The 26,394-nt window shown below is 49.6% G+C and overlaps 1 protein-coding gene and 1 long non-coding RNA gene across 2 annotated transcripts in view; one reads left to right on the forward strand and one right to left on the reverse strand.

The window, feature by feature from the left end:
• The first annotated feature begins 1,905 nt into the window (after positions 1 to 1,905).
• On the forward strand, positions 1,906 to 20,077 carry LOC144379265 (uncharacterized). Its single transcript, XR_013441973.1, has 3 exons — positions 1,906 to 1,979; positions 8,212 to 8,307; positions 19,822 to 20,077. It is a non-coding gene; the product is annotated as an uncharacterized LOC144379265 (long non-coding RNA).
• Positions 13,934 to 26,394, reverse strand: part of ACSBG2 (acyl-CoA synthetase bubblegum family member 2) — a 57,408-nt gene continuing 44,947 nt past the window's right edge. The window contains exons 8-15 of the mRNA XM_036120682.2: positions 23,399 to 23,575; positions 21,331 to 21,512; positions 20,963 to 21,196; positions 18,650 to 18,867; positions 16,734 to 16,873; positions 16,337 to 16,583; positions 14,948 to 15,056; positions 13,934 to 14,099 (exon numbers count right to left, since the gene is read on the reverse strand). Of these exons, the coding sequence (XP_035976575.1) occupies positions 14,983 to 15,056; positions 16,337 to 16,583; positions 16,734 to 16,873; positions 18,650 to 18,867; positions 20,963 to 21,196; positions 21,331 to 21,512; positions 23,399 to 23,575 (1,272 nt within the window). The 3' untranslated portion in view covers positions 13,934 to 14,099; positions 14,948 to 14,982. The remainder of the gene's footprint in view (positions 14,100 to 14,947; positions 15,057 to 16,336; positions 16,584 to 16,733; positions 16,874 to 18,649; positions 18,868 to 20,962; positions 21,197 to 21,330; positions 21,513 to 23,398; positions 23,576 to 26,394) is intronic.

Below are 26,394 nucleotides of genomic sequence, written 5' to 3' on the forward strand. Positions count from 1 at the left end.
TCCCAAATCTTCATCTCAGCCTCAACTGGTCTCTCTTTTTCCACCCAGTCTGTTCTCTCTGCAGCAGCCACACAGTGCTTGTGAGCACTCAACTCTGGGCACATCCCTCTGCTTAGAGCCCTCCATGGCTCCCACCTCACTCCTGGTAAAAGCCCCACAAGGCCCAGCAAGACCTGTCCCCATTACCCCCTGCGCTCACCACCTTTCTCTCTCCCCCTCATTCACTCTGCTTTAGCCACATGGGCCTCTTTGCTGTTCTGCCAACATGCCAGGCACCGTCCTGCCCCAGGGCCTTTGCACATTTGTTTCCACTACCTGTAACACTTATCCCCAAATACTCACTTAGATTCTCCCCTCCCAGTTGTTTAAGTCTTGTTGAAGTACCATTCTCAGAGAGGCTCTTATTGGCCACCATAGGGTAAGATTTCAACCCCCACCCCAACTCATCTACCCCTTTCTTTTCTTTAGTTTTCTCTGGATCATTATCTACTTCCTGCATACTTGTTTGTTATGTTGACTGTCAAGTCCCTAGAGGTCTCTTATCCCCTTTCCTAATCTGATAAATGGGTATTCCTTCATTGAAGACATACCCAAGGGGCTAGATTCTGGGGGCCTGCAATGAATGAGGCAGTTTGGCCTCTTGCCCTCATGAACTGACCAACTAAACAAATAAATTATATAACCACATAATCATGTGGCTGTGAGAACTGGGCAGAACGCTTTCAAGGGGGCTATGATAGAAAGTGTTGGGGGGTTGGTGAGTCTGGGGACCCAGGGTGATCAGGGATGACCTCACTCAAAAGATGAGACATTGGAGGGGCCCCTGGGTGGCTTAGTCAGCTGAGTGTCTGACTTGCGATTACGGCTTAGGTCATGATCTCAGTCAGGGTCGTGAGATCAAGCCCAGGATCAGGCTCTGCGCTCAGCGGGGAGCCTGCTTGAGAGTCTCTCTCCCTCTGCCCCCCCCATAAATAAATAAATCTTGAAGAAAAAAAAGATGAGACATTGGAGAAGAGACACATTAACAATAACTACCATCAGAATATAGCTAATGCTGATGTAATGCTGTGTGAGCCAGAGGCTGTTTGATAAACTCCCTGAATTCTTTTTTTTTTTTAAGATTGTATTTATTTCTTTATTTGAGAGAGAGAGAGAGTGATAGAGCAGAAGCAGGGGGAGCGGCAGAGGGAGAGGGAGAAGCAGGTTCCTTGCTGAGCAGAGAGCCTGACGTGGAGCTCGATCCCAGGACCCGGAGATCATGACCTGAGCCAAAGGCAGACGCTTCACCCACTGAGCCACCCAGGCGCCCCAACTCTGTGAATTCTTGTAGCAAACCCTTGTGCTATAGGGGCTTTTATATTTTATTTTATATATTCGTACATAAAATGCTAATAGAACACGTTTTATACTAAATTTAATAAAGTATATAATGGGTATGTCCATATATAACTTTTATATTTTTAATATCATACATATATAAAAAATAGATATAAAAATCCCCATTTTACAGATGGGCAAACCGAGGCACGGCGAGGCTGAGTAATTAAAAAAAAGTTAGTTTGAAGCACAGCTGACACCAAGTATTCCATTAGCTTCGTGGGTACAACACAGTGATTCCTCAAGTCTATACATGATGCTATGCCCACAAGTGTAGCCTAAGTAATTTTTTAACAAAAAAGCCGCAGGCATCTAACTACACCTCATGGTGAGCGAGGCTGAGTGATGTGAGCAAGAACGGGCAGGTAGGCGCGGACCCGGAGGAAAGGATGCGCGCACAGGGTGGCCCGGCAGGCGGGGCGCTTCAGGAAGGACAAGGCGGGGTGGTGGTGGTGTCGGGGAGTGGCGCGCAGGCGCGGTGGCGCGGGCGCAGCAGTGCGCAAGCGCAGAGGGCCGGGCGTGCGCGCAGGCGCGGAAGGGCACGTGGTACCTTGAGGAAGGCTTTGGCGGCGCGCCGGCACTCTTCATAGTACTCGATGTAGGTGAGCAGGTGCCAGCCGTTCCTGTGCTTGGAGCCGAGCGCGATGTAGTTGGCGTACTTGATGGCCGTGTTCATGACCATGTCGTGCACGGTGATGGGCGCCTGGCTGGTGAAGGCGTCCTCCTGCCGCAGGCGCACCTCGCCGTCGCGCTTTGACGTCCAGTAGGGGTGGCCTGTGGGCAGGCGGGGCTCGGGGGCAGTGGGACCCCAGGTGGGTGAAAGAGGGGCAGGGCTGTGGCCCTGATGGCGGCAGGGGCGGGCTGAGAAAGTGGGGGAGGGTGGGGGTGGGAGAGAGGCATGGCGGACAGGGGAAGAAAGACACCACGGACGAGGGAGAAAGATGGAAGGGGGTCGCGAGACACAGAAGAGGGCGCAGGGACGCGTGGACAGGCAGATGCGCTGGCCCAGAGCGTGGAGCTCAGCAGCAGCCGCACCAGCGAGCAGGCAGCCCAGTCACAGGCCCACGGCCCCTCCTGTGGACTGCCCAAGGACCAGGCACCTCTGACAACTGGGTCCAGCTTCGCCATCTCCCTCCCCTACTCCCAGCCACCCGGCCAGCCTCCCCCACCACCCTGACGCGACCTCCGAGACCCTGCGGCTGGCTCACCCACCCTTAGCCAACCCTGACTGGCTTCCCTGGGGCCCGAAGAGCCCCCTACCTTTGGCTTTAATTTCCGGTTGGTGATCTCTCTCCGTCAGACTCAGTGTTTTGAGTGAGGACATGGTGTGCAGGGTATCTTCGGCCTCTCTTCTTACTGTCTGGGGAGCATCTGGTCTCCTGGGACGTTCATAGAAACACAGTTGCAGTCCAGTGGAGGGCGGGGAGTGTCCAGCTGTGTGGAGGCACAGGGGTCCCACCTACTCATGGGGGTGGTCAGGGAAGGCTGCTCTGAACAGTGGGTAGGAGTTGATCGGGCAGAGAAGGGAGGGAGAAACATCTGAGCAAAGAGAGTAATGCAATGACGCCCATCGGGGCTGGAGTATAAGGAAAAGTGGGGGAAAAGAAGGAAATGAAGCAAGATAGGCGGTGAGGGTGGGATGAGCATGGGGTCTTGCTGGCTGTGTTAGTAAAACATTGCTTTCTGGTACCTTCTGTGTCCATCCCCCACCCAGTATGCAGCCTGGTTGACCCCTGGCGGGAGCTGAAATACCTCAGCTCCCAGCCCCTGCCTTCCACCCATGACACATTTTCACCCTTCTCTGTCGTCAGGGAGGCTGTGCCCACTTCTGTCTCCCAATTCTTTTTATCAGCTTTGGTCCCCCCTCTCTAGCCATAGGGGGACAGCAGTCTCTAGACTGGACATCCAGAATGTTCCTGCCTGTGGCCGGCCTTTGTGACCTCGTTGTAGATTCCGTAGCCTGGAGCCATGATGGTGACATGGCCTGTTGCTGCTTGGCAGGGGGCCGGGGTCTTAGGGGCCAGGGGTCTACCCCCACGGCCAGTGGTTCCCAAGGTGACAGCTCCCAGGGAGGAGCCGGCAGCAAAGTCTTGGGTTTAAGGCTGGCAGCTGGAGGGACTCCATAGTCCCTGCCCCTCGTTGTTGGCTTTGGGTGACAAAGTTCACAGGGGGACCACAGAGGGAGTAGTGAGATGGAGGAGGCGCCGTGGAAGGCATGATGTCACGGAGGCCAGGGAGTGTGTCAAAGAGCCCATTAAGGTCGGCAGAACCTGAGGCTCCCAAAAGGTCAAGAAGGACTTTGAGTCACTGTGCCTGGGGGCTCATGAACTCATCTGTCCATTAGGCACAGTCTGGAGCTAGAATAGTCTCCCAGATGGGCATACAGCTGCATTTTCATGTATTGTGTTGGATGCTATTGAGGTTGATAAGCCAAAAAGTCATTTAAAGGCCTCCCTGGTTCCTCAAAAAATCAAACACAGAGTTACCATATGACCCAGCAATCCCATTTCTGGGAATATACCCAAGAGAATGGAAAGCAGGGACCAGAAGAGATGTTGCACATTCACGTTCCCAGCAGCACAATTCACAGTAGTTGAAAGGAACCCACTGTCCATTGATGGATGAAGGATGAGCACAATTTGGTCCATCCACACAATGCGCTATGATTCAGCCTTAAAAAAGGAAGGCCGTGCTGACACCTGCTACAATGTGGATGAACCTCGAGGACATTGTGCTCAGTGACATAAGCCAGACACAAAAGGACAAATCCTGTCTGATCCCACTCATGGGAGGTACTTAAAGTAGTCGGCCTCATAGAGACAGAAAGTAGATTGGTGGTTGCTGGAGTGGTTGCCGAGGTTCCAAGTCTTGATTGATTTGGGAGTGAGTCATGTGAGGGGGAAGACCAGGTGGTTTCTGGGGCCAGCTTCCTGCTTTGGCCAGCAGTCTCCTGAATCAGCAGCTTCTTGGGCATATGCAGTTTCCCTGAGCAGAGCAGGGGCAGCGTGAGTCCACCATCAGCCACCGTTGAGATGAGGAGCCTTCTCGACTGGGGAACTAGGAGTTGTTCCTGAGCATGCTCTTCCAGCCCTATGAGCGATTCCCTCTACCCTCCAGCTCTTCGGAGCTATCATTGACAAAGCATAAAATTCACCCATTGTAAGAGTCCAGTACAGTGATTTTTAATAAAAGTCATACAACTGTGAAGCCATCACCATAATCACCCTGAAAAGTTCCCATGTGCCTGTGTGAGACTGACCATGCTCCTCACACCAGCCTCGGGCAACTACGGATCTGCTGTCCCCATCGTTTTGCCTTTATTAGAAATGTCATATAAACGGAGTAATACAATGTGTAGTCTTTTGTGTCTGAGTCCTTCCATGCAGCGTAAGTTCATCTGCATGTCTCAGTTGTTCATGCATTTTTGTGGTTGAATAGTGTCCCATTATTTGGATGGTACTGTGCTTTTGTTTATTGATTCTTCAGTTGGTGGACATTTGGATTTTCTCCTAGTGTTTGGTGATTATGAATAATGCTGCTATGAACATTTGTGGACAAGCTTTTGTGTCATTTCTCTTTGGAGAAATGCTGAATTGTTGGGTCATATAGTAACTCTATGTTTAACATTTCAAGAAACTTTCTAAGCTGCTTTTCAAAGTGGCCGTGCTATTTTTGCATTCCCACCGGTGATGGGTACGGGGTCTACTTTCTCCAGATCCTCGCTGACACTCGGTATTATCAGATTTAAAATTTTTAGCCATCCTGGGTAGTGTAAAAGTGCTATCTCCTTGTAGTTTTGACTTGTATTTCCCTGATGATTAGTGATATTAAGCATCTTTTCACATGCTTGGTGACCATTTGTCTTTAGAGAAATATCCAATCAAATCCTTTGCCCGTTTCTAAATTTAGCCATTTGTCTTTTTATTGTTGAGTTGTAAGCGTTCTTTACATATTCTGGTTACAAGTCCTTTAGCAGATACCTGATTTTTTTTAAAGAGTTTATTTATTTGAGAGCAAGAGAGAGGAAAGCACACAGAGGGAGAAGCAGACTCCCCGCTGAGCAAGGAGCCCAATGCGGGACTCAATCCCAGGACCCTGGGATCATGACCTGAGCCGAAGGCAGATGCTTAACCGACTGAGCCACCCAGGCGCCCCATAGATACATGATTCCTAAATACTTCTGTCTTTTCAGTTTCAAGGTTGACATTTACTTGACAGTATGTTTTGAAGGGCAAGAGTTTTTAATTTCGGTGAAGTCCGGTTGTGTCATTTCTCTTTTATGGTGTGTGCTTTGCTATCACGTCTAAGAAATCTTTACCTAATCCAAGGGAACAAAGATTTTCTCTTTCTTTACCCTAAAGTTTTGTAATTTTGGCTTTTGTATTTAGGTGTATGATACATTTTGAGTTAGTTTTTGTGTGTGGCGTGAGGTGAAGGTTTATGTTCTCTTGTTTTGTTTGTTTTTGGCATATTGTTCCAGCATTATATATTGCAAAGACTGTCCTTTCCGCCATTGAACCGCTGTGGCACATTTATCAAAAACTAGTTGGCCATAAATGTGAGCTTTCATTTCTGCACTCTCTGTCTGATTGATCTTATACCACACTGTCTTGGTCAATAGCTTTATGGAAAGTTGTGAAGACGAAAAGTCCTGCGTCTTTGTTCTTTTATTAAAGGCAAGGATCTGGTGGATGGAGGGACAGTAAGAGTAAGTCGCTATGGGAGACATGGGGATTACAAGGACTCTGAACAGGCAGGCTACTTATGGCAGCATGGGAGGGCTTATGAAAAACAGGCTCCGAGTTCAAATTCTTATCTCAGAGCATGTGCAGAGAATCCGTACTATGGATGCTTTCAGTGATTTCTTACTTCTGCCAGCTGTAGGTTGCTGAATTATAACGTGGTGTGAATTCACAGCCTCTCCAGATCTTTGCATGAAAGGTAGGGCATTATTTGAGTTAACGGTACCCTGAGAATGGAAATATTGGAATGGTGTAATTTGGGAGGAAGACTGTACGATTTTGAGTGCCCTGAACTTTTATTTATTTAATTTAATTTAATTAACTTATTTATTTTTCCAGTTTTTATTTAAATTCTAGTTAGTTCACATGTGGTGTAGTTTTGGTTTCAGGAGTAGAATTCAGTGATTTATCACTTACATAGAATACCCAGTGCTCATCACATCACGTGCCCTCCTTAATGCCCATCACCCATTTAGCTCAGCCCCCCACCTACCTCCCCTCTAGCAACCCTCTGTTTGTTCTCCATGGGTAAGAGTCTCTTATGGTTTGCCTCCCTCTCTCCTTCTCTTTTTTTTTCCCCTTCCCCACATGTTCATCTGTTCTGTTTCTTAAATTAAACAAATGAGTGAAATCATATGGTATTTGTCTTTCTCTGACTGGCTTATTTCTCCTAGCATAATACATTCTAGCACCATCCATGTCCTTGCAAATGACAAGATTTCATTCTTTCTGATGGATGAGTAATATTCCATTACACACACACACACACACCACATCTTCTTTTTTTTTTTTTTTTTAAAGATTTTATTTATTTATTTGACAGAGAGAGACACAGCGAGAGAGGGAATACAAGCAGGGGGAATGGGAGAGGGAGAAGCAGGCTTCCCGCGGAGCAGGGAGCCCGATGTGGGGCTCGATCCCAGGACCCTGGGATCATGACCTGAGCCGAAGGCAGACACTTAACGACTGAGCCACCCAGGCGCCCCCACATCTTCTTTATCCATTAATCTATTGGTGGATATTTGGGCTCTTTCCATAATTTGACTATTGTTGATAGTGCTGCTATAAACATTGGGATGCATGTGCCCCTTTGAATGACTGTTTTTTATCCTTTGGATAAATACCTAGTAGTGCAATTGCTGGGTCATAGGGTAGCTCTGTTTTTAACTTCTTGAGGAACCTCCATACTGTTTTCCAGAGTGGCTACACCAGTTTGCATTCCCACCAACAGTGTAAGAGGGTTTCCCTTTCTCTGCATCCTCACCAACACTTGTTGTTTCCTGTCTTGTTAATTTTAGCCATTTTGACCAGTGTGAGGTGGTATCTCATTGTGGTTTTGATTTGTATTTCCCTGATGCCAAGTGATGTTGAGCATCTTTTCATGTGTCTGTTGGCCATTTGCATGTCTTCTTTGCAGAAATGTCTGTTCATGTCTTCTGCCCATTTCTTAACTGGATTATTTGTTTTTTGGAGTGTTGAGTTTGATAAGTTCTTTTTTTAAAAATATTTTATTTATGGGCTCCTGGGTGGCTCAGTTGGTTAAGCGACTGCCTTCGGCTCAGGTCATGATCTTGGAGTCCCGGGATCGAGTCCCACATCGGGCTCCCTGCTCGGCAGGGAGTCTGCTTCTCCCTCTGACCCTCCTCCCTCCCATGCTCTCTATCTCTCATTCTCTCTCTCGCAAATAAATAAAATCTTAAAAAAAAAAAATTTAAAAAAATATTTTATTTATTTATTTGACAGAGAGAGAGATAGCGAGAGCAGGAACACAAGTAGGGGGAGTGGGAGAGGGAGAAGCAGGCTTCTCGCTGAGCAGGGAGCCTGATGCGGGGCTCGATCCCAGGACCCTGAGATCATGACCTGAGCTGAAGGCAGACGCTTAATGACTGAGCCACCCAGGCGCCCCGAGTTTGATAAGTTCTTTACAGATCTTGGATACTAGCCCTTTATCTGATATGTCATTTGCAAATATCTTCTCCCATTCCGTGGGTTGCCTTTTAGTTTTGTTGATTGTTTCCTTCTCTGTGCAGAAGCTTTTTATCTTGATGAAGTCCCAAAAGTTCATTTTCGCTTTTGTTTCCCTTGCCTTTAGAGACGTGTCTTGAAAGAAGTTGCTGTGGCCGATGTCGAAGGGGTTACTGCCTACGTTCTCCTCTAGGATTTTGATGGATTCCTGTCTCACATTTAGGTCTTTCATCCATTTTGAGTCTATTTTTGTGTGTGGTATAAGAAAATGGTCTAGTTTCATTCTTCTGCATGTGGCTGTCCAGTTTTCCCAGCACCGTTTGTTGAAGAGACTGTCTTTTTTCCACTGGATATTCTTTCCTGCTTTGTTGAAGATTAATTCACCATCTAGTTGTGGGTTCATTTCTGGGTTTTCTATTCTGTTCCATTGATCTATGTGTCTGTTTTTGTGCCAGTACCATGCTGTCTTGATGATCACAGCTTTGTAATGTAGTTTGAAATCCGGAATCGTGATGCCTCCAGTTTTGCTTTTCTTTTTCAAGGTTGCTTTGGCTCTTTGGGGTCTTTTGTGGTTCCATACACATTTTGGGATTGTTTGTTCCAGCTCTGTGAAAAATGCTGGTGGTATTTTGATAAGGGATTGCATTAAATGTGTAGATTGCTTTGGGTAGTGTAGACATTTTAACAGTGTTTGTTCTTCCAATCCATGAGCATGGGATGTTTTCTCATTTCTTTGTGTCCTCTTCAATTTCTTTCACAAGTGTTCTGTAGTTTTCAGAGTACTAGTGCCCTGAACTTTTAAATCCCACGCAGGCTCCCAGGCCAGGGGGGCGGAATAGAAGGCAGCCCTTCCTGCCCTCTAGAGTCAGTAACGTTGCCATAGAAGCCAGGAGCTCCCTCCTTGCCTCCACACCTACGATGGAGTCAAGTCTCAGAGTACTTCAGGAGGCCACGTACAAAGTCATACCTCGGAGATGAAGAATTGCAAATGACTTACAAGATTTGGCTCCTTTAGATTGGGCAGAAAATCCGGGTACTGTCTGTGGGATTGGATTCTGAGGGTGTTGCCCTAGCGAAGGAGAAGTGAGTTTATCAGGATGTGCCGAGTGGAGATGGTAGATTTATCAGACTAGCCCAAGCAGTCGGGAGTCGCTCTGGCTGTTGGCATGGTTGATTAACTGAGAGCCGGACTCAGTGCTGGCCTTGGTGACTAGAGCTGAGAGGCCAGAAGAATCCTGGGTGCAACAAAGAAGGAATCTGAAGAGACAGACCCTGTGCATGAGGCAGCGCATACAAGGGTCCTCACCGCATGGGGTTAGTGAACAGGTGGAAGCAAACTAAATGTCCAGTGATAGGGGAATGGGCGAGTGCCATGCAAAACCCCTACTCTGGAACACTGTGCAGTAGTTAAAGCAAGTGGGGTGGCTGTATTCGTCTTTACAGGTAAAGGTGTCTATAGCATATTTTTTAAGTGGGAGAAAAATCAGGTATATGTCTTTTAATATGCCCTTTAAATAACTTATTTTGAAATAATAAATTTGAAGGTCACAGGAGAGTTTCCAAAACAGTACAAAGAGCGCTCTATCCTGTTTATGAAGATCATTTCCTCCATCATCCACTGCCCCCGCCAGATTATCATTAGTCTTTTTCTTTCTTTTTTTTAATTAAGATTTATTTATTTATTTATATTTTTTAAAGATTTTATTTATTTATTTGAGAGAATGAGATAGAGAGAGAGCATGAGAGGGGGGAGGGTCAGAGAGAGAGAAGCAGACTCCCTGCTGAGCAGGGAGCCCGATGTGGGACTCGATCCCGGGACTCCAGGATCATGACCCGAGCTGAAGGCAGTCTCTTAACCAACTGAGCCACCCAGGCGCCCCAAGATTTATTTATTTGAGAGAGAGAAAGAGAGGGAGCAGGGGGGAAGGATGCAGAGGGAGAGAGAGAATCTCAAGCTGACTCCAGGCTGAGCGCTGAGCCCGACACAGGGCTCGATCTCACAACCCTGAGATCATGATCTGAGCCGAAACCAAGAGTCGGACACTTAACTAACTGTGCCACCCAGGTGCCCCTCATTAGTATTTTTCGAGAGTAACCTGCCGGCATTTCCCACAAACGTTCCAGTGTGCACCCCCCAAACAAGGACACTGTCTAAGCGTGTAAGCCCCCAGATCAGGACGTCACGATTACTGCATGACCGTCCAGTCTTCACACCCCATTCATAGTTTCTTAACTAATCCAGTAAGGTCTTCTTTTCTGGTCCAGGATACAACCCTGGATCGTGTGCACTTAGTTGTCAGGTCTCCTCAGACTCCCTTCAATCTGGAATGGGCCTTCACTTGCTCTGTCTTCCCTTCCTGGCCAGTCTTGAAGAGCACGAACCTTACATTCTGTAGATTGAGCCCCAGCTTGGGTTCACCTGCTGTTTCCTCTTGACCAGACTGGAACCATGCTTTTGTCCTATAAATGAGCCAACGAGGGCCCGGTGTAGCTGGCCCTGTGTTGTTTACTTCTTCACAACAGTTTGGGACCTGCTAGCTCAAAAGCCCTCTGGTGCCAAACCCCATTTTTTTCTTTAACTTGGAAAAAAAGATGATTTTCCAGATCTCAAGGGTATATTAAGTTATATTGATCATTATACACTACTGGAAGGGAAAGATGGTAGCAAACTTGGTTTCTTACACATCCAGTTTAAAACATATCTAAAGTAAGCATATTTTTAGCCATTTAAAGCCTGCCTGCTTTGTTTATCTCTTGAAACTGCACCCAGCATGCGCCATATAGAAGACAAACCCCAGAGCTATAACAGAGCCCAGGACACTGTGCCCTTTGGAGCTCTCTGGCCCAAAGACTCCCTGCCCAGCGGCTGACAATGTCACCTAGACAATTAAGCCCCCTTCCCCCCCTGGGGCGTGAGGGTGGGGCCTTGCCCTCCTCCCCTCCTGGGTGGTAGGCTCTGTGCTGTTGCTTCTGGGAAGGCTCATTCTGTGAGGGACTTCCCCTGCATGTGAACCGCAGTGCTGCCCAAGTAAAACTGCCGTCACCTTGTCGTCACGCTCAGGCCCCCAGTCCCTGCGACTCACTACAGCTTTCTTGGAAAGAATATGACAGAAACCATGCTATGTTCCTTTTAGTGCGGTTATCAGGAGTTGATGAAAACCGTGACCACCTGGTCAAGTTGGTGTCTCTTAGGTTCCCCCACCTTAAGTTTATCTTTTCCTGCTGTTATAGTCGATCAGAATTTTCTGGGGAGGTATTATGAGATTATACCAATTATCTTCCCTAGTATCAAAGCTCCAGCCAGTGACCTTGGTATCCACTACCCGCTCCTGTTTGTCCTCCTGCATCGTGATTGCCAAACACAGACTTTCTCATCCCATCATTCCTTCTGCGGTATTCGGGACTTTGTCTTACAATAATGACAACCAGTTACTCAGTGGGCTGGAATCTGTTACTCTCATTATTTGCTTTGGTATGCACATTGCCCCCATGTGGCCAGTGGAAAGCCCTTCAGGGCTGGTTCCTCTGGCTCTTTGACAGGTACCACCTTTTTTTTTTTTTTGAGCACTGTTTTACTTTCTGGCACAAGCTATTCCAGGCTCCTCTTTTACAGTCCCTGTCTTAGCCCTGGGATCCCCAAACATGCCTGGTTCCTTTTAGCAGTAGGTGGGATTTAGAAACCAAGATCTGGGCACTCAGCGTGCCCACTGCGGCCGGGCCCTCAGAGCAGACAGAGATAGAAAACATACGTGTGTATGTATGTCTCTGTATGTAAATGCCCACGACTGAGTGTGTACGTACACAGACGTAGGTAGATGTATTTATATATAACACACATCTATAGTTCTGTATCTGTAAATATATTATAAAACTATGAGTCTGTACAATACCTCCAATCCAAACGGAATACCTCATGGTTCTTTCTAACCTTTTCCTAAATTTCTTCTCTGCCAGTGAGAAACTTAGCTCCCACTTTTTAAAAATCTATTTACGTATTTGCTCAATGTGTCCAGCCTCCTGACCACACTGTTCCTCTCCTCATTCTGCGAGCCCTGGGTTCCCCTCTGTTCCACAGCCTTGGCCTCTAAGCCTGCCCCCAGCTTCTTCATGCAGCCGCCCACCCTGCCCCCTCCCCATGTTCTCAACCACTGTGCTAACTTGCCCCTGCCTGGAAGAAAAAATGTCCTTTATATATTTTTATATGCAAAAATGAATTCTCCCCTCCCTACTACACACACACACACACACACACACACACGATTTTTTTCAATAGTGACATACATATATATTTATAGTCAATCCTTGTTATTTGTGATATTTATGTTTATAAAAATGCTGTGAACACTGAGTTATTGAAAATAAGTGAACCGGGCGCCTGGGTGGCTCAGTTGGTTAAGCGACTGCCTTCGGCTCAGGTCATGATCCTGGAGTCCCTGGATCGAGTCCCGCATCGGGCTCCCTGCTCAGCAGGGAGTCTGCTTCTCTCTCTCTGACCCTCCCGCCTCTCATGTACTCGCTCTCTCTCATTCTCTCTCTCTCAAATAAATAAAATCTTTAAAAAAAAAAGAAAATAAGTGAACCATTGCTCTTAATAGAGTCAGGTTCTTGGCAGCCTCTGGTCACAATATTTTTATCAACTGATCGCTATCTAACCTTGTTTATGTGTGTTTTCTGTTCAGGGACACCTTATTTAACACACACGGTTGCTTCATTAGCATTGAACTAACGGCCAACAGTGCTATCATTCACACCTGAATGAAGTTAATCTAACACCTGTATTTTTTTTTCCCCTGGGCTCATCATGGCCTTCTTGTACTCAGGAACACTAGACAGCATTTCAGCGTTAAACTTGGGGGCACTTTCGACAGTGCCATCGCTCAACAAAAAATGCAAAAACATGACGCTAAATAGATCCTCAGAAGGACGTGCATTTACAGCATGAGCTGAAGCAAGAAGGCAGGCCAGCACTGTGTTTGACCTCAGCTGGGATTCAGATTTTTCACCGCTCTGTGCATGTCCACAGACGACCACAGATGTTCCAGGGGCATTGATTTGGGGTTACAAATACGTTTTAGTGAGCAGGCAAACTTGCAAATACAGACTCTGAAAAAAAATAAAAAAGAGGATAGACTGTATTTACATTAAAAAAAAAAACCCTAAAAGCCTACCGGGTAGATAAGGAAGGGCATCAAAAATGACATTAGCCTTGTGCATTGCTTTAGTGTTTTTTTGGGTTTTTTTTTGCAAGGAGAATGTCTTCATACATTTCCAATCTATTTATAATTTTATATTTTAAAAAGAAAAGGGGGCCTGGACTGCCTCTGGGTATCTAGAGATAACCTTAAAAGACTGGAAATGTTCTTTCTCCTGTCCTCATCGGCTGTCCTTCTCTGACCTGGGAAGTGTCCTTTCCACTGATCTTACAGGAACCAGCACTATGGATTTGCCGAATCAGTGTTGGTCTGCCTGTGCATGGACTTTTGGATGAAAGAGGAACGAACTTCTGTCTTCTTTTAAGTTGCTGTTATTATGGGCCTTACGACAACAGCGAAACTCATCTGCACAGATGGGGTTTATCTGGAACCATAGCTGTTAACCAAGACTGATGGGGGCTTTGATGGAAACAGTTTACCTGTAATGAGGGCTTTTGGGCCTCAGACGCAGCACGCCATTTGCCTTCTCAGTGCCCCTTTCTCTGGGAAGGTGTGAGTCTTCAACAGCTGTTGAACAGGGGGTCTGTTTTTACACATTCCCACCCCCCTCCAGACACAGAAGGTTGAACTCACATAACTAGTCAGAATTTGAACCCAGAACTGATTTCAGAGCCTGAACTTCTCCACAAAGGACAAAATGTTTGAATCTGGGGCCAAAAATCAGGACATGGGATGCTGAAGTGCTTTATTATCAGAACTTGTTGGGAGGGTTTCCAAGTTGCTTCCAGGAAGACCAGTTGGTTTGGGGACCCACTTCTTCAAACTTGTGAAGGCTTTTCTTTCTGATGTCTCAGTCAGTCCTCTGGGGAGAAAAAAATCTAATTGGAACCCACAAGATGAGATCTTTCTTCCAAAACAAGCAGTTCTTTATAGACCTCCCCCAAAGCTTCCCTGGGATCATGTCTTGAAGGTTCATAGGAATTCAGAGATCTGTGATGATCCAGTACGACTGGGGTCCTTGTTAAAAAAAGGGGGCAATATGGACACAGGCAGGGCATCTACAAGCCAAGGAGAGAGGCCTCAGAAGAAGCCAACCAGCCACTACCTTGCTCTTGGACTTGCAGAAAATAAATTCCTGTGGTGGAAGCGGGTGAATCTGTGGTACTTTCTAGCTGCAGCCCCAGCAAGCTAATGTGGGTGAGTTGGCTGGGGGCCTCAGAAGACAATGATTTGACCACAAAAGGATTACCAGGGGCCTTTGGGACAACTGAAAATTTATCCTACTATCCACCTGCTCTTACATCTAGCTGGATTCCCCCAAACCTATCAGTGACCCTGAGTTAGGGGGACTCCTCTGGGTGAGACTTGGGGAGAGGAGAGGAACAGGGGTGGGTGGGTGGGAGTTGTTCAAATCCCCATCCCTTGCCCTCTGTGATGGGCCAACACGCCTCATTCCTTGGGTCCCTGGCAAGTAGCACTTTTCCCCACCAAAGTTTCTGACAAAGGCCTGCTCCAGAGAAGCTACAGTATACCATGTGGGCATTTTTCTGGTAGAGAAAGCATGAGTTGAGACCAGGCCTAGAATCCCTGGCAACCAAATGTGCATTTGTGTGCGGTCTCTGCAGCTCTGCTCACAGACCCGCCTGCCACACAGAGGAGACCACTTCTGTTGGACTCGTTCAAGGCCCGGCCCAGCAAAGCCAATCTCACCGTTGGGACAGCCAAGAGCAGCTCCACCAGAGAAGTCAGTGGTAGAATTTTTCAATTTGCTTTTTGTATTTCTGGGTGACAAAATGTCTCCGAATCTTTGTCGCCGGACCTATCGAGAAAGGAGAGACCAGTTCAGATGTGGGGATGAAATAAAAGTCCACGTGTCCCGTGTGTGGGCAACAGGGTCCCATGACTGGGGCAGCCCGGGGCTGGCTGGGGCTGGCTCTGCCATCGACTTCGTGGGTGCACTGCCTTCACCATCAGTGTGGGGATGATGGAACCCTCCCCTCGCCCCGGGCTGTGGGGTGAGGACTGTGTGAGCCGGCAGGCAGACAGCATGCCAAACTCTATGCCTCATGTGGATGGTGCACCCCACGAAGGGGGCACACCACCCCCTGATTTTACAGGTGAGGAAACGGGCTCAGAGAGGGCCAGTTGCTCTGAGCTGACCCAGAACGTGCAGGCAGGGGCAAGACTTGAACTCAGGCCCTGATCCACACCCCAGGCTGCTCACAGGATCTGGGTCACCATGGGGTTCATGCTTCCCCAGCTATGTCCTGAGCAGCCCCACGAGGACTGCATTTTCAACTTGTGGTTGAAAGAACCAAGGATCGGAGGGACAAGTCGACTTGGAGGGGACAGGATTTGAGCCCAAGTTGTTGGAGGCTGTGTGCTTGCCGTCACTCTTAACTCTGCAATCCATGCCATCAGATAACAGCTGAGTGTGGAGAGCAAGCCCCAGAAAGGACATTGAGGGAAAGCAAGACCCCCACCCACCCTGGAGTGAGCCCTCGCCTCATGGGGCAGACAAAGATCAGTTAATACGTAGGGTAATTTCAGACTATGATGTGTTACGGGGGCAAGATGGCGGCAGTATAGGAGGTGGGATGGTGAGCTGTAGGGCTGCTCTCTTAAGGGCAATGGTGAGTCGCGTTAGCCAGGATGGGCAGAGAAGGCCGCTTGAGGAAGTGGCCTTTAGGGTGAGACGTGGACAATGAGAAGGAGCCAAAGAATTGAGGGGGGAGGGCATTCCAGGCAAAGGGAGCAGCAGGTGCAAAGGCCTGAGGCGGAGCTGTGCCTGGAGAGTTGTGAGAACAGCGCAGAAGCCTGTGGAGTTGGGGCAGAGTAAGTGAAAAGGAGAGGTCAACAGGAGAAAGATCATGCAGAGCCATAATGAGGATTTTGGCTTTTATTCCTAGAGCAGGGGATGTGCTGCCCTGAGGAGAAGGGACGTGTGTGTGTGTGGGGGGGAGCTGTGTACCAATGAGCTGGAAGTGGACCCTCAGACCCCCAGAAAAGGGCACATCTCCTCAGTCCCCATGTGGCCCTGGACACTAGCAAGGGACCAGCCTCCAAGTGCCAAGGCCACCTGCTCTCCAGGCTGCTCACCCATCTCTCCATTTTGGACAGAAAAGTCCTTCTCCAGGATGACCCACTTATGGATCCTCTGCGCATTGGAAATGGCTTCCTGATTCACAGCATCTATGCCTTGCTGGATGGCCCTATAGACCAGGGGGTCCTGCAGCTCCAAAATCTCAGAGACGGTGGACACATGGCTTCCCAGGTTCCGGCAGAAGTGGATGGCCTCCAAGCTTAACTTGTCCAGTGGCTCTCCGTTCATCTCGTCGACCTCACACTGCCCAAGACACCCTCGTCACCACACCCAATGACCACACACACTCCCCGGCCACACCTGAGGACCAGGAAGTGGGTCTCGAACCCACAGGGGAGCACCCTCTGGACCCTGGGGCAGAGACCCCCCAGCAGGACAGCAAATCCTCGTTACCTTCAGCGTCAGCAGGATGCTCAGAAACTTTGCCCTATCTCCCACTAACAGGGCATTACTGATTATGGGAATCTTCTCTTTAACCAAGTTCTCAATGGGAACAGGGGCCACGTTCTCACCGCCGGCTGTGATAAGGATTTCTGGAACAAAGCATGGCTCAGTGAAGGTTCAACCGTGACAGTACAAAAGCCTTACCCCCTCAAGGATCAGAGGGGACAGATGCTGACACAGATGACTGCTCACTTAGAAAACCCCAGAAGCAGAGGAGGCCCCCTGCTCATGGCCGGAACTCCCACCATGCCCTTCTCCAAGCCACAGACCAGGCATCACTCTGCTCCTCCTCCCCTGTCTCCTTAAAATTCCCATCAGATATCCAAAGTCCTATGCATTTCACTTGGACAGCACTGTATTAATCCTCTGCCTGTTTCTTGGTCCTCTGCACCCTGTTCCAAGCCCTCAAAAATCTTGCTTGGAAGATAGTGCAGTGCTTCTGGCCATGCCCCGTCTCTGTCTCCTGATTTTTCTACCACTTGGCAACCCCAGAAGAACCTTTAAGAGAATTGTGTCACTTTTCCCCCCAGCCTCTCAAATGCTCCAAGAGCTCCTCCTCCTACCCCAGATCTGTTCACTTGCTCTTTCATCTAAGGATGCTGGCTGCCTCCTATCCCATCCACCCAAACTCTCTGTGTCTTATCCCATGATCTTTCAATCATCCCTACTGTGGTGGGAAGGCAGTGGTAATTATATGATTGCGATGGACACCTGTGGTGGTGTCTGCCAGTGACTCAGGTATCCAGCCCTGCTGTTTGTTAGGGAACTCTTCCCTCCATCTCAAACGCTTGTGGTTTGGTCAAGGACTGCAAGGATGAGCATGTGACCAGGTCCGACCGGCCAGCACACTCCGTTCTCTGCAGAGATTCATCTTGAGATGGGATCCAGTGAGATCCAGACCTAAAACTTTGGCTGTCCCTTGGTGGTTAGGGTGAGCCTGGACTGTTGGCAGCCATCTTGTCACCAAATGGGAAAAGCCTCTCCAAGAACGGCCCCAACACCAAGGACAGCTCAGTAAGGGAAGGATAAAGCAATTCCTTTGATGTTAATTGGGCACCTAGGTCCAGCCGAGCCTGAAGTGAGACCTCTTGGACTTCTCCATTTTTGAGCCAATAGTTTCTCTTTTTCGCTCACACCTATTTCAGAAGGCTTTTCTGTCGCTTATCACGGAAAGGATACTAACCTAGCCCACTTACTGAATAAGTTACTGCCTATGTCGGGCTCACTGCTGAATGCTCTGTCTACACTAGAGGTCGGCAAACTGCAGCCTGTAAATCAAATCCAACCTTCCATGGGTTTGTGTGGCCATGAGCTAGAAATGGTTTTTATATTTTTACATGGTTGGAAGGAAATCCCAAACATAATAGTATTTGGGACACGTGAGAATTATATGACATCAGTGTGGGCACATGGCCAGGTCCATTTGTCTATTAGGTGTCCATGGCTGCTTCTGTGCCACCCTGGCTGGGCTGAGCAGCTGTGACATGGACCGTATGTCCTGCAGATCCCAAAAATATTTACTCTCAGGCCCTCCGCAGGAAGAGTCGGCTTATCCCTGTTCTATAGCATCTCGTTGAATCCTTACTTGTTATAGTCCTGTGGATTATTATGCTCCCCAAGCTACAGGGGAGGAGACAGGTTTCAGGACTCGCGTGGGTATCTTCCCTAGGGCCCTTCTGCCGGGGGGCCAAATGCCGGGCACAGGGGAAGAGCTGGATTCCGCGGAGGGCAGTGTCTCCGTGTATCTGTGTGGGGGCCCCCGGTGGAAGGTGGGGGGCCGGGAGCCTCTGTGCTGGTGCACCAGGCCCCTCAGCGTTCAGGGTGGGCCTGCCCGCAGGAAGCGCCTGAAGAGCCAGCCCCAGTACCTTTGATGCGGCCTGTGATGTAGAGGAAACCCTGGTTGTCCATGCAGCCCAGGTCCCCGGTGTGTAGCCAGCCTTCCTCATCGATGACCTCCATGGTCTCGTCTTCCATTTCCAGATAGCCCATGAAGACATGCCGACCCCAGATGCAGATCTCCCCGATGCCTTCCTTGCTCTGCTGGTACAGCATGTTCTTACACCCAGCCATGATTTTGCCACAGCTGCCAGGGAGTGGGAGGGGGAAACCAGGGCTCAGGAAGACAAGGTCACCCACCCAGGTCAGCCTGGGTCCGCAGCCCGGGCTCCCCTGCGGGATCTGCTGCTCTCACCCTCTCCAGGACCCGGTGGGCATGAGGAGCTGTACACATAGTTCCAAGAAAAGGAAATACAAATGGGTTTGAAATGAATGCAAAGAGTTTTTTTCAACTTCACTCGTGACAAAAGGAACGTATGTGAAAGTTGTGTTGAGGTACCATTTTTTTTTACCAACTGGTTTAGCACCATGGATGGTGTGCGTGCAAAGTGTTTGTTTTGGCATTGTTTATGGTGACCCATGATGGAGAATAAGCCATAAGTATCACCAGTAAGAGGACCAGTTAAGTAAATGATGGTGCGTGCACCCAGGGGGACACACTGCTGCTTTTAAAGGTGGGGCAGGCGCTTCCTATAGGGAACATTCTCTACAAGATAGGAATCTCTCGCCAGCCAAATCCATTTGATTCCTGAGCTTGGATGATGTGAATCAAGACCGATTGGAAGTTCATATTACGAACCCAGATAATGAAGGACATGGGGTTATCTGACCTCATTTGGTTCCCGAGCTCCAGAGAGCAAGTAATAGTTCAGAGAGGATGAGTTTTGTGTTCATTTTAACATGGAAAACGCTTTTGTTGGGGAGAAAAGCATATATGTCCATGCACTGCTTATGCCAGCTTAGCTCAAGAGTGATGGTGTGGTGGTTTGGCCTCTGGGAGGGTGTTAGGGGTTGAGTTGTGCCCCTCCCTCCCATCATATATGGTACTGCGAATCCCCAGCACCTCAGAATGTGACCAGATCTGGAAACAGGATCATTGCAGATATAATGAGTTAAATTAAGATGAGGTCATACTGGAGTAGGGTGGCCCCAAATCCAGGCTGCCTGGTGTCCTTACAAAAAGGGGAAGTTTTTATTTCAGACACACACGGGGAGAACCACGTGAAGATGAAGGCGGAGATACGGGGGATGCGTCTACAAGGCCAGGAACACCAGAGATGGCCAGCAACGGCCACACGCCAGGGGAGAGCCCGGGACAGATTCTCCCTCACCCTCTTGTTGAACCAGCCTGCCCACACCTTGATCTCGGACCTGTGTTCTCCAGAATTGTAAGAAAAATTTTTTTGTTTAAGTTTTGGGGAACTTTGTTAGGGTGGCCTTAGCAGGCTCCCTGGAGATTTGAGGTGGGAGGGAGGATGCTTTTCACTGTGTCATTTTATGCCTTCTGAGTTTTTGGACATGGACATGTATTCCTCGTTGAAAAACACTATTTAAAGATGGAGGCTGGAGCTTATACCTTTCCTCCAGGGTTGGAGCAAGGTCACTTCTCTTTAGGAATTCTTTGGTTTTGGAAAAACTGCAGTGGGCATTTGGGTTATGCAAAAAATAGACCTCAGACGGGATGATGGAGTGGGGACGGAGGGAAGCTGAGGTGTAAATCTCCCCCACAAGGCAAAGTAAAAGGCAGGAGATGGTTTTGCCATATTAGGAAGACTGAACTTAGTTTTCGCCAAGTTCAAAGGCAGTTGGAACCTGACCAAGCATGAGAGGAGAGCTGGACTTGGAATGTGCCAGTAGGGAGGGGGTCAGGGAGAGACAGTGGGAGGCCCTGTGGCTGTCAGACCCAAAGAGTGGAGCTCGTCTTTGGTATTCTTCCTGCTTCTGTGTCACTGGGCTCACTGCTTGCAGCCTGGAGCCAGGTGAGTTTGGGAGAAAGCTAGAAAGGGCCCGTGAACGTGTTTCAGATGGAGCATGGTAGAGATGAAGGGTCTCAGGAGGTGAACCTGGGGTAGGTGAGCCTGGGGGGGCCATCTGGAGGCAAAACTCACAGGTGACAATTGGGGAGACCCTGGAACATTCTAAGAGCCCTTGTCCATGGGCTCTTGAACAAATGGGGGCTTCCCTCGTTGTGAAGATTTAGGGCTTGGAGGCTGGAGAACAGGGGTCATTCTGGAGACTCAGGTCAGGGTTCACCTTAGCCCCGTGACTCACCCACCCTCCCACCTTAAACCCCAGTACCCCATGTTGCTGGAGGGCTGGGGGTCTTTCCAGGAGGCTGGTACCTGTGAATCTTATAGTTATTCTGGCTGGGTATGGTGTGGGGTCCTGTGCTTTCAGTCATCCCATATATCTCGCTTATCGGCAAGTCCAGGCTTAGGAAGAACTCAGACGTCTCTTGGTCAAGAGGCGCAGCCCCGCTGATAGGAAAGTGGCAGTAATCAAGGCCAAGGTCACTCCTGACTTTGCTGAACACGAGGGTCTTCGCCATGCGGTAGCTCATGGGAGTGTCATGTATCCTGTGAAAAAGAATGCCAAGGGCAGCTCAGCAACCATGGAGCCGAACAGGGGTTGGTGGGCACCAGCTGGAGAAGGCTGAGCCCCCTTCCCCACGGCCCTCTCCCTGCCTGGCCCCGCTGGACCCTCCACCTACCCCAACATCCTTTTTGTATTGACCTTTAAGCCAATAACTCTTCCCCATGAAAACACCTTCTTCCTCAAGCTTGAGAATTTGATACCATTTTCTTTGATCATCTCCTGCATCTTCTCCCAAATTCGGGGTACCCCCAAGAAGGTGGTAGGCTTTACTTCCTGCAGAGTGTTGATCAGGGTACCCTGCAAGGGACGAGCTGGGTTAGTCACACTTGCACCCTGCCTGGAACCCAGATGTCCATCTCTCCCCAGCCCACCAGCTCAGCCCTGGAGAAGCTTCTCTCGGCTGATGGGACCAGGGCGAGTGCCCCACCCAAGGGAGCCAACCCGCTGGTGGGCTGGTGGCCAATCAGATTTCACTCTCTGGGTGAAATCTAGGGATTTGGTGGAGAACACCCGACTGGTAACAAAGGCTGACCCAAGGACGCAGTGGACTATTGCACAACTGTTAAAAAGGATGTAAGATTTGTTCCCAGACAGATCTGTAGGTTCAGTGCAATCCCTTTCAAAATCCAGGCAGACTTTTCCATGGATTGACAAGGCCATCTCAACATTTATATGGAAATGCGGAGGACCTAGAATGACCCAAGCAGTTTTGGAAGAGAAGAACAAAGTGGGAAGAATTACTATCCGATTTTGAAATTTATTCTAAAATAGGGTGATTGGCCATCCTGGTTTGCTCAGAACCCGGGGAGTTCCTAGAAGGTGGGATTTTCAGTCATAAAACTGGGAATGTCTCAGGCAAACCAGGGCAAGGTGGGCGTCATGCCAGCAAGCCAGAGAAGTCCCACCAGTGCGGTTTGGGTGAAAGGCTTGACATACGGTTCAACGGGACAGAATAGAAAATCCAAACATGGGTCTCTACATTTATGAGCAATTCACAGTCAGTGAGAACACCCATGAAACTCAGCGGAGGGAAGGCTAGTCCTATCCTGAAAAATAAAAGCAAGAACTCCGTTTAGTGTCTTCTCACTACACGCAAAACTGAACTCAGGATGGAGCCCAGACCCAGGCGTGAGAGCTAAAACCAGAGGCTCTGTGGGGCGCATGACAGAGACCTCTGTGGCCCCGGGGCGGACAAGGGCCTCTTGCATATGGCACCACACTCATGAAAGAAAAGAGAAAAGACTTCATCGGAGTTATAAATGAAAAGACACACCACTGGGAGAAGGTGTTGGCAAACCGATATTTGGTCAAGAGCAACCATAAGAAGAGATGCAGCCACGTTTTGAAATGAACAAAACTTTGAAATGAACAAACACTTTTCTCCCAAAGAAGGTCAACAGCCGGCCACCAAGCCTATGAGGAGGCGCTCGCCACCGTTCGTCATGAGGGGTGGTGCCTCCCACCCACTTTGAGAAGCAGTGGCGTGGGCAGCAGCCCTGTGTCAATGAGGATGGGGAGGAGCCGGGCCTCTTACAGGCTCTGGAGGGGGAGGGGGGCATGAAATGGGGCAGCCACTTTGGAAACAGTCTGGCAGTTTCTTAAAACGTTAAGATACCTTTATCACCCGCCACGTGTTGGGTTGGTCGTTTGGAAACTGTTGATGGTTTTTGGAGATGATAAGGGTATGGGGGGGTGGGAACGTCTCAGTCCCGAAGGTGCGTGGGTGCATGTTACGCAATCAGCCAGAGAAGAACGTATTTATCGAGTGGCTACAACATCCCAGACACTGAGCACTGGGGTGGAGTGGGGGGGGGAGAGGGGCCAAGGAGATACTGAAGCAGAAAACAAAATGACAAGGAGGAGATGTGGTTAAGGGCCTTGAGATGGGTTTGGTTTTTGGAGCTTTTTGGGTGCTGGGAATACTGACTTTAAAAAAAAAAACAAAACCCCACACACACATTCTGCTTTCAATACCAGTCACATCTTAGTTTTGGGTTGTTCAGGGCACAATCCATACAACCATATGTGGATGCCCTGACTTGGGTAAAGATAAAAACTAAAAGAATGTGGTCAGCTGTTTTCATTGCTCCTAAATGGAGCATAAGATGAGGAGAGAGAAGGAACCCCTGGATCAAGGGGCTTAACGGAACTATCCACTGACCCCAGGCTGCCCTCAGCCTTACTTTGAGAGCATCTGATTGAGCAAAGTAGGTGAAAGCTCCGATCTTCATGGGTATCCAGATATCCATCATTTGAGCTGCAATGTGGCTGAGGGGAAGGTAGCTGACCACCACCTCCTGCTTTTCTGAGGCGCAAGACAAGCCACTGTTCCTTGCCACTGTGCTCGCTGTCCACGTGATCTAGAACACAAGTCAGGCTTACGATCCAGGGGGCCCCCCTGTCCCATCCTCGCTGGAGGGCCATTTAAATGCAATTACTTAACAAACACTTACAACACACCTACTGTGTGCTGGGCCCTGCTCTCACGATTTCCAAACATGAAGTCATCACATGCTGGGTCGGTAACTACGATCCTTTATACTTTACGGATGGAGAAACAAAAGCCCAGAGTGGTTAACGAACTTGCCTAAGGCTAGGAGGAACTGTAAAAGGTAGTGGGCAGCTTTGGGGGTTGAACTGACCCCCTTGGATCCAACAACAGAGCCTAGAATCGCAACGTCTATATGCACAGTCAGAAATCTAACGGATTCAGTAAGTGGCCCAGGATCCAATCCTGGCTCCACCGTTTGCTAGCTCAGTGACTGTGGGCTCTTTGCTCACCTGTAAAATGGGCACAGGGGCTTCTCGTGTCCGACAAACCAAAAGGCCACCCATAATCCCATCACACAAACACCCAACAATTAGCATATGCATGTTTTTCCTTCTCCAGTGCATGCCTCAATGTGTCGTTTTAGCAGCAGTATAATTTTGCAGTCTGTATTTTTCACTGGTGTCGTCCATCTCAGGCAAATGGTTACCTCATTAACCCAGCCACACAGGCCTCCACACCGTTCCTCTCACACACGAGGCATGGTCCTGCCTCAGGGCCTTTGCACAGGCTGTTGCCTCTGCTTGGAATGCTCTTCCTCCAGCTTGCGCCGCGACTGAGTCTTTCTCGAACGTAACATTTCTGCTTGAATGCCACGCCACCTCCGAGAGGCCGTGTCACATCTCGCAAACTGAAGTTGCCGTCGTCTAAGTCTCTAGGTGCCGTCGCCGCACCCCGCGTGGTTTTATTTGCTCGCTCCCTGTCTTTCCGAGGGCCCTGATTGGGCCTGTTTGGTTCAGTGCTGTGTCCCCAGCACGAAGTAGGGACTCGGACACGTTTTTGTTGACTGAGCGAGGAGACAGAAGGGCTATGTAAGTAGGGTGGAGTCTGCAAAGCGCCGGCCCAGAGCGAGCCCTCAGGACCAGTCCCACTTCTCCCCCTGGGCCTCAGGAGGGAGGGATTTTACTTCTCTCCCCGTAGCCCCGTCACTGACAGCCAGTGCTCCGAGGCACCCAGCACCCGTTTGTTGAGGGAAGGGGCTTGGCGTGTGTAGACTGTGATGCATCCAGGGCTGTTGCCGCTCCCGGGTTCGGGTCCTGGCTCGGGGACGTGGAGCACGTCATTTCCCCTCTCTGAGCCTCAGTTTCCCTGTCTGTGACCGGGGTTAGTGACACCTGACCTCCTGGTGAGGGGTTTAGCGAGGGTAAACGGGTGCCTAGCTCAGCGTGGCGCAAAGTGCCCTGGCAACGGGAGCAACTTTGAACTGTTGATGCGCGTGGAGAGTATTGGGCTGGCTTTGACTTCCTGTCTAAAGATGGTGGTGCCTTATAAACACGAACAGCCAGCCCTGCGTGGCTTGCTGCGCGCCGGGCGTTCCTGCTTATGCTGCGGGGTCCCCGCGACGCCGCCCCCCGGAGCTGGAGTCCGCTGTCCTCTCCCTTCATGGGGCTGTTTTGACCCAGAGAACGGAGCAGGAGTGACCCTGGGTAGCTTCAGACATCGAGCCTCCACCTTTGTCTCGGGGGTGCTCGCTCTGGGCGGGGGGCGGGGGGCAGCCACCACATGAAGTTCCACAGCCTTGGAGCCCCCGCCCCGTGGGGGACCCCGGGCCACGTGAGATAGGTGAGTGCCGCCCTTCCTCTGGCCCAGCCCTGGCACCAGCTGGGATGAGAGAAACTCCCTGCTGAGCCCAGCGCCTCTGCCTCAGCCCCAGACCCAGAAGTCACTCGCCCCCGGGGTTTAAGTCTTTGAGTCGTAGGACAGCTTGTTACACGGCATCTGTTAACTGACACAGGATGTGGGATCATTCACTCTGTGAGGCAGCTCTGAGAGGGCAGAAGCCATTCTTGTCTCCATCTTACAGATGGGGAAACGGAGGCCCAGAGAAGATGAGGAACTTGTCCCAGGTCACATGGCTGGCAGGTGGGAGAGCCGGGATTCCGAGCCAGGCAGCCTCGCTCCAGGGCATGTGCCCGTCACCCTGACGGCAGGAGACTCTCTTACCGCACATGAAGTCACTAGGAGGAGAGACGCCGACCAGGGCAGGCTGAGGGTCTGATGAGATTCCTGTCATTCGTTTACTCGCTCAGCCGATAGAAGCGGATTGCATCCTCCTGCGCATCAGGTGCTGGAGACACGGCCGTGACGGGAGCGACAAGCCCTGTCCTTGAGGAGCTGATGTGCACGAGAAACAGGTGACTCTATAATATGTCAGGTGAGAAAAGCAGCAGCCAGAGAGGGTTTAGAAGCGAACAGAGTGGTTTGTTTTTGTTTGCCCTTTTAAACATGGGAGTCCAGGAGGGCTTCATGGAGGAGGTAACATGTGAGCAGGGATCTGAAGGAGGAGAAGCAACAAGCCGGGTGGCTCTCTGGCAAAGGGAACGTGCAGAGGGAACAGCCAGTGCAAAGGCTAGTGTGTCCGGTAACTATTAATCCAGGCTGGGAGGAGACTCCTCGTTGAAAAGCCAGCGATCTTTCTGAAGGAAAACCACTGTTGCCAGTCGGGTGCATGTCCTGCCGGACACTTTCCTGCTCTTAAAATGTACGCATGTGCGCATTGCTTGCTGCCGCTTCTTAGTTTTTAACGAAAAGCATATTTTGCTGTGCGTATACTCCTCTGCAACGGGCTTTAAAATGTTTGCATCGCATTGCCAGACAGCTTGACACATCAGCTGCGCAGAGCTACGGTGT

Source organism: Halichoerus grypus, chromosome 1 (assembly GCF_964656455.1).
Source record: "Halichoerus grypus chromosome 1, mHalGry1.hap1.1, whole genome shotgun sequence".
Taxonomy (NCBI): domain Eukaryota; kingdom Metazoa; phylum Chordata; class Mammalia; order Carnivora; family Phocidae; genus Halichoerus; species Halichoerus grypus.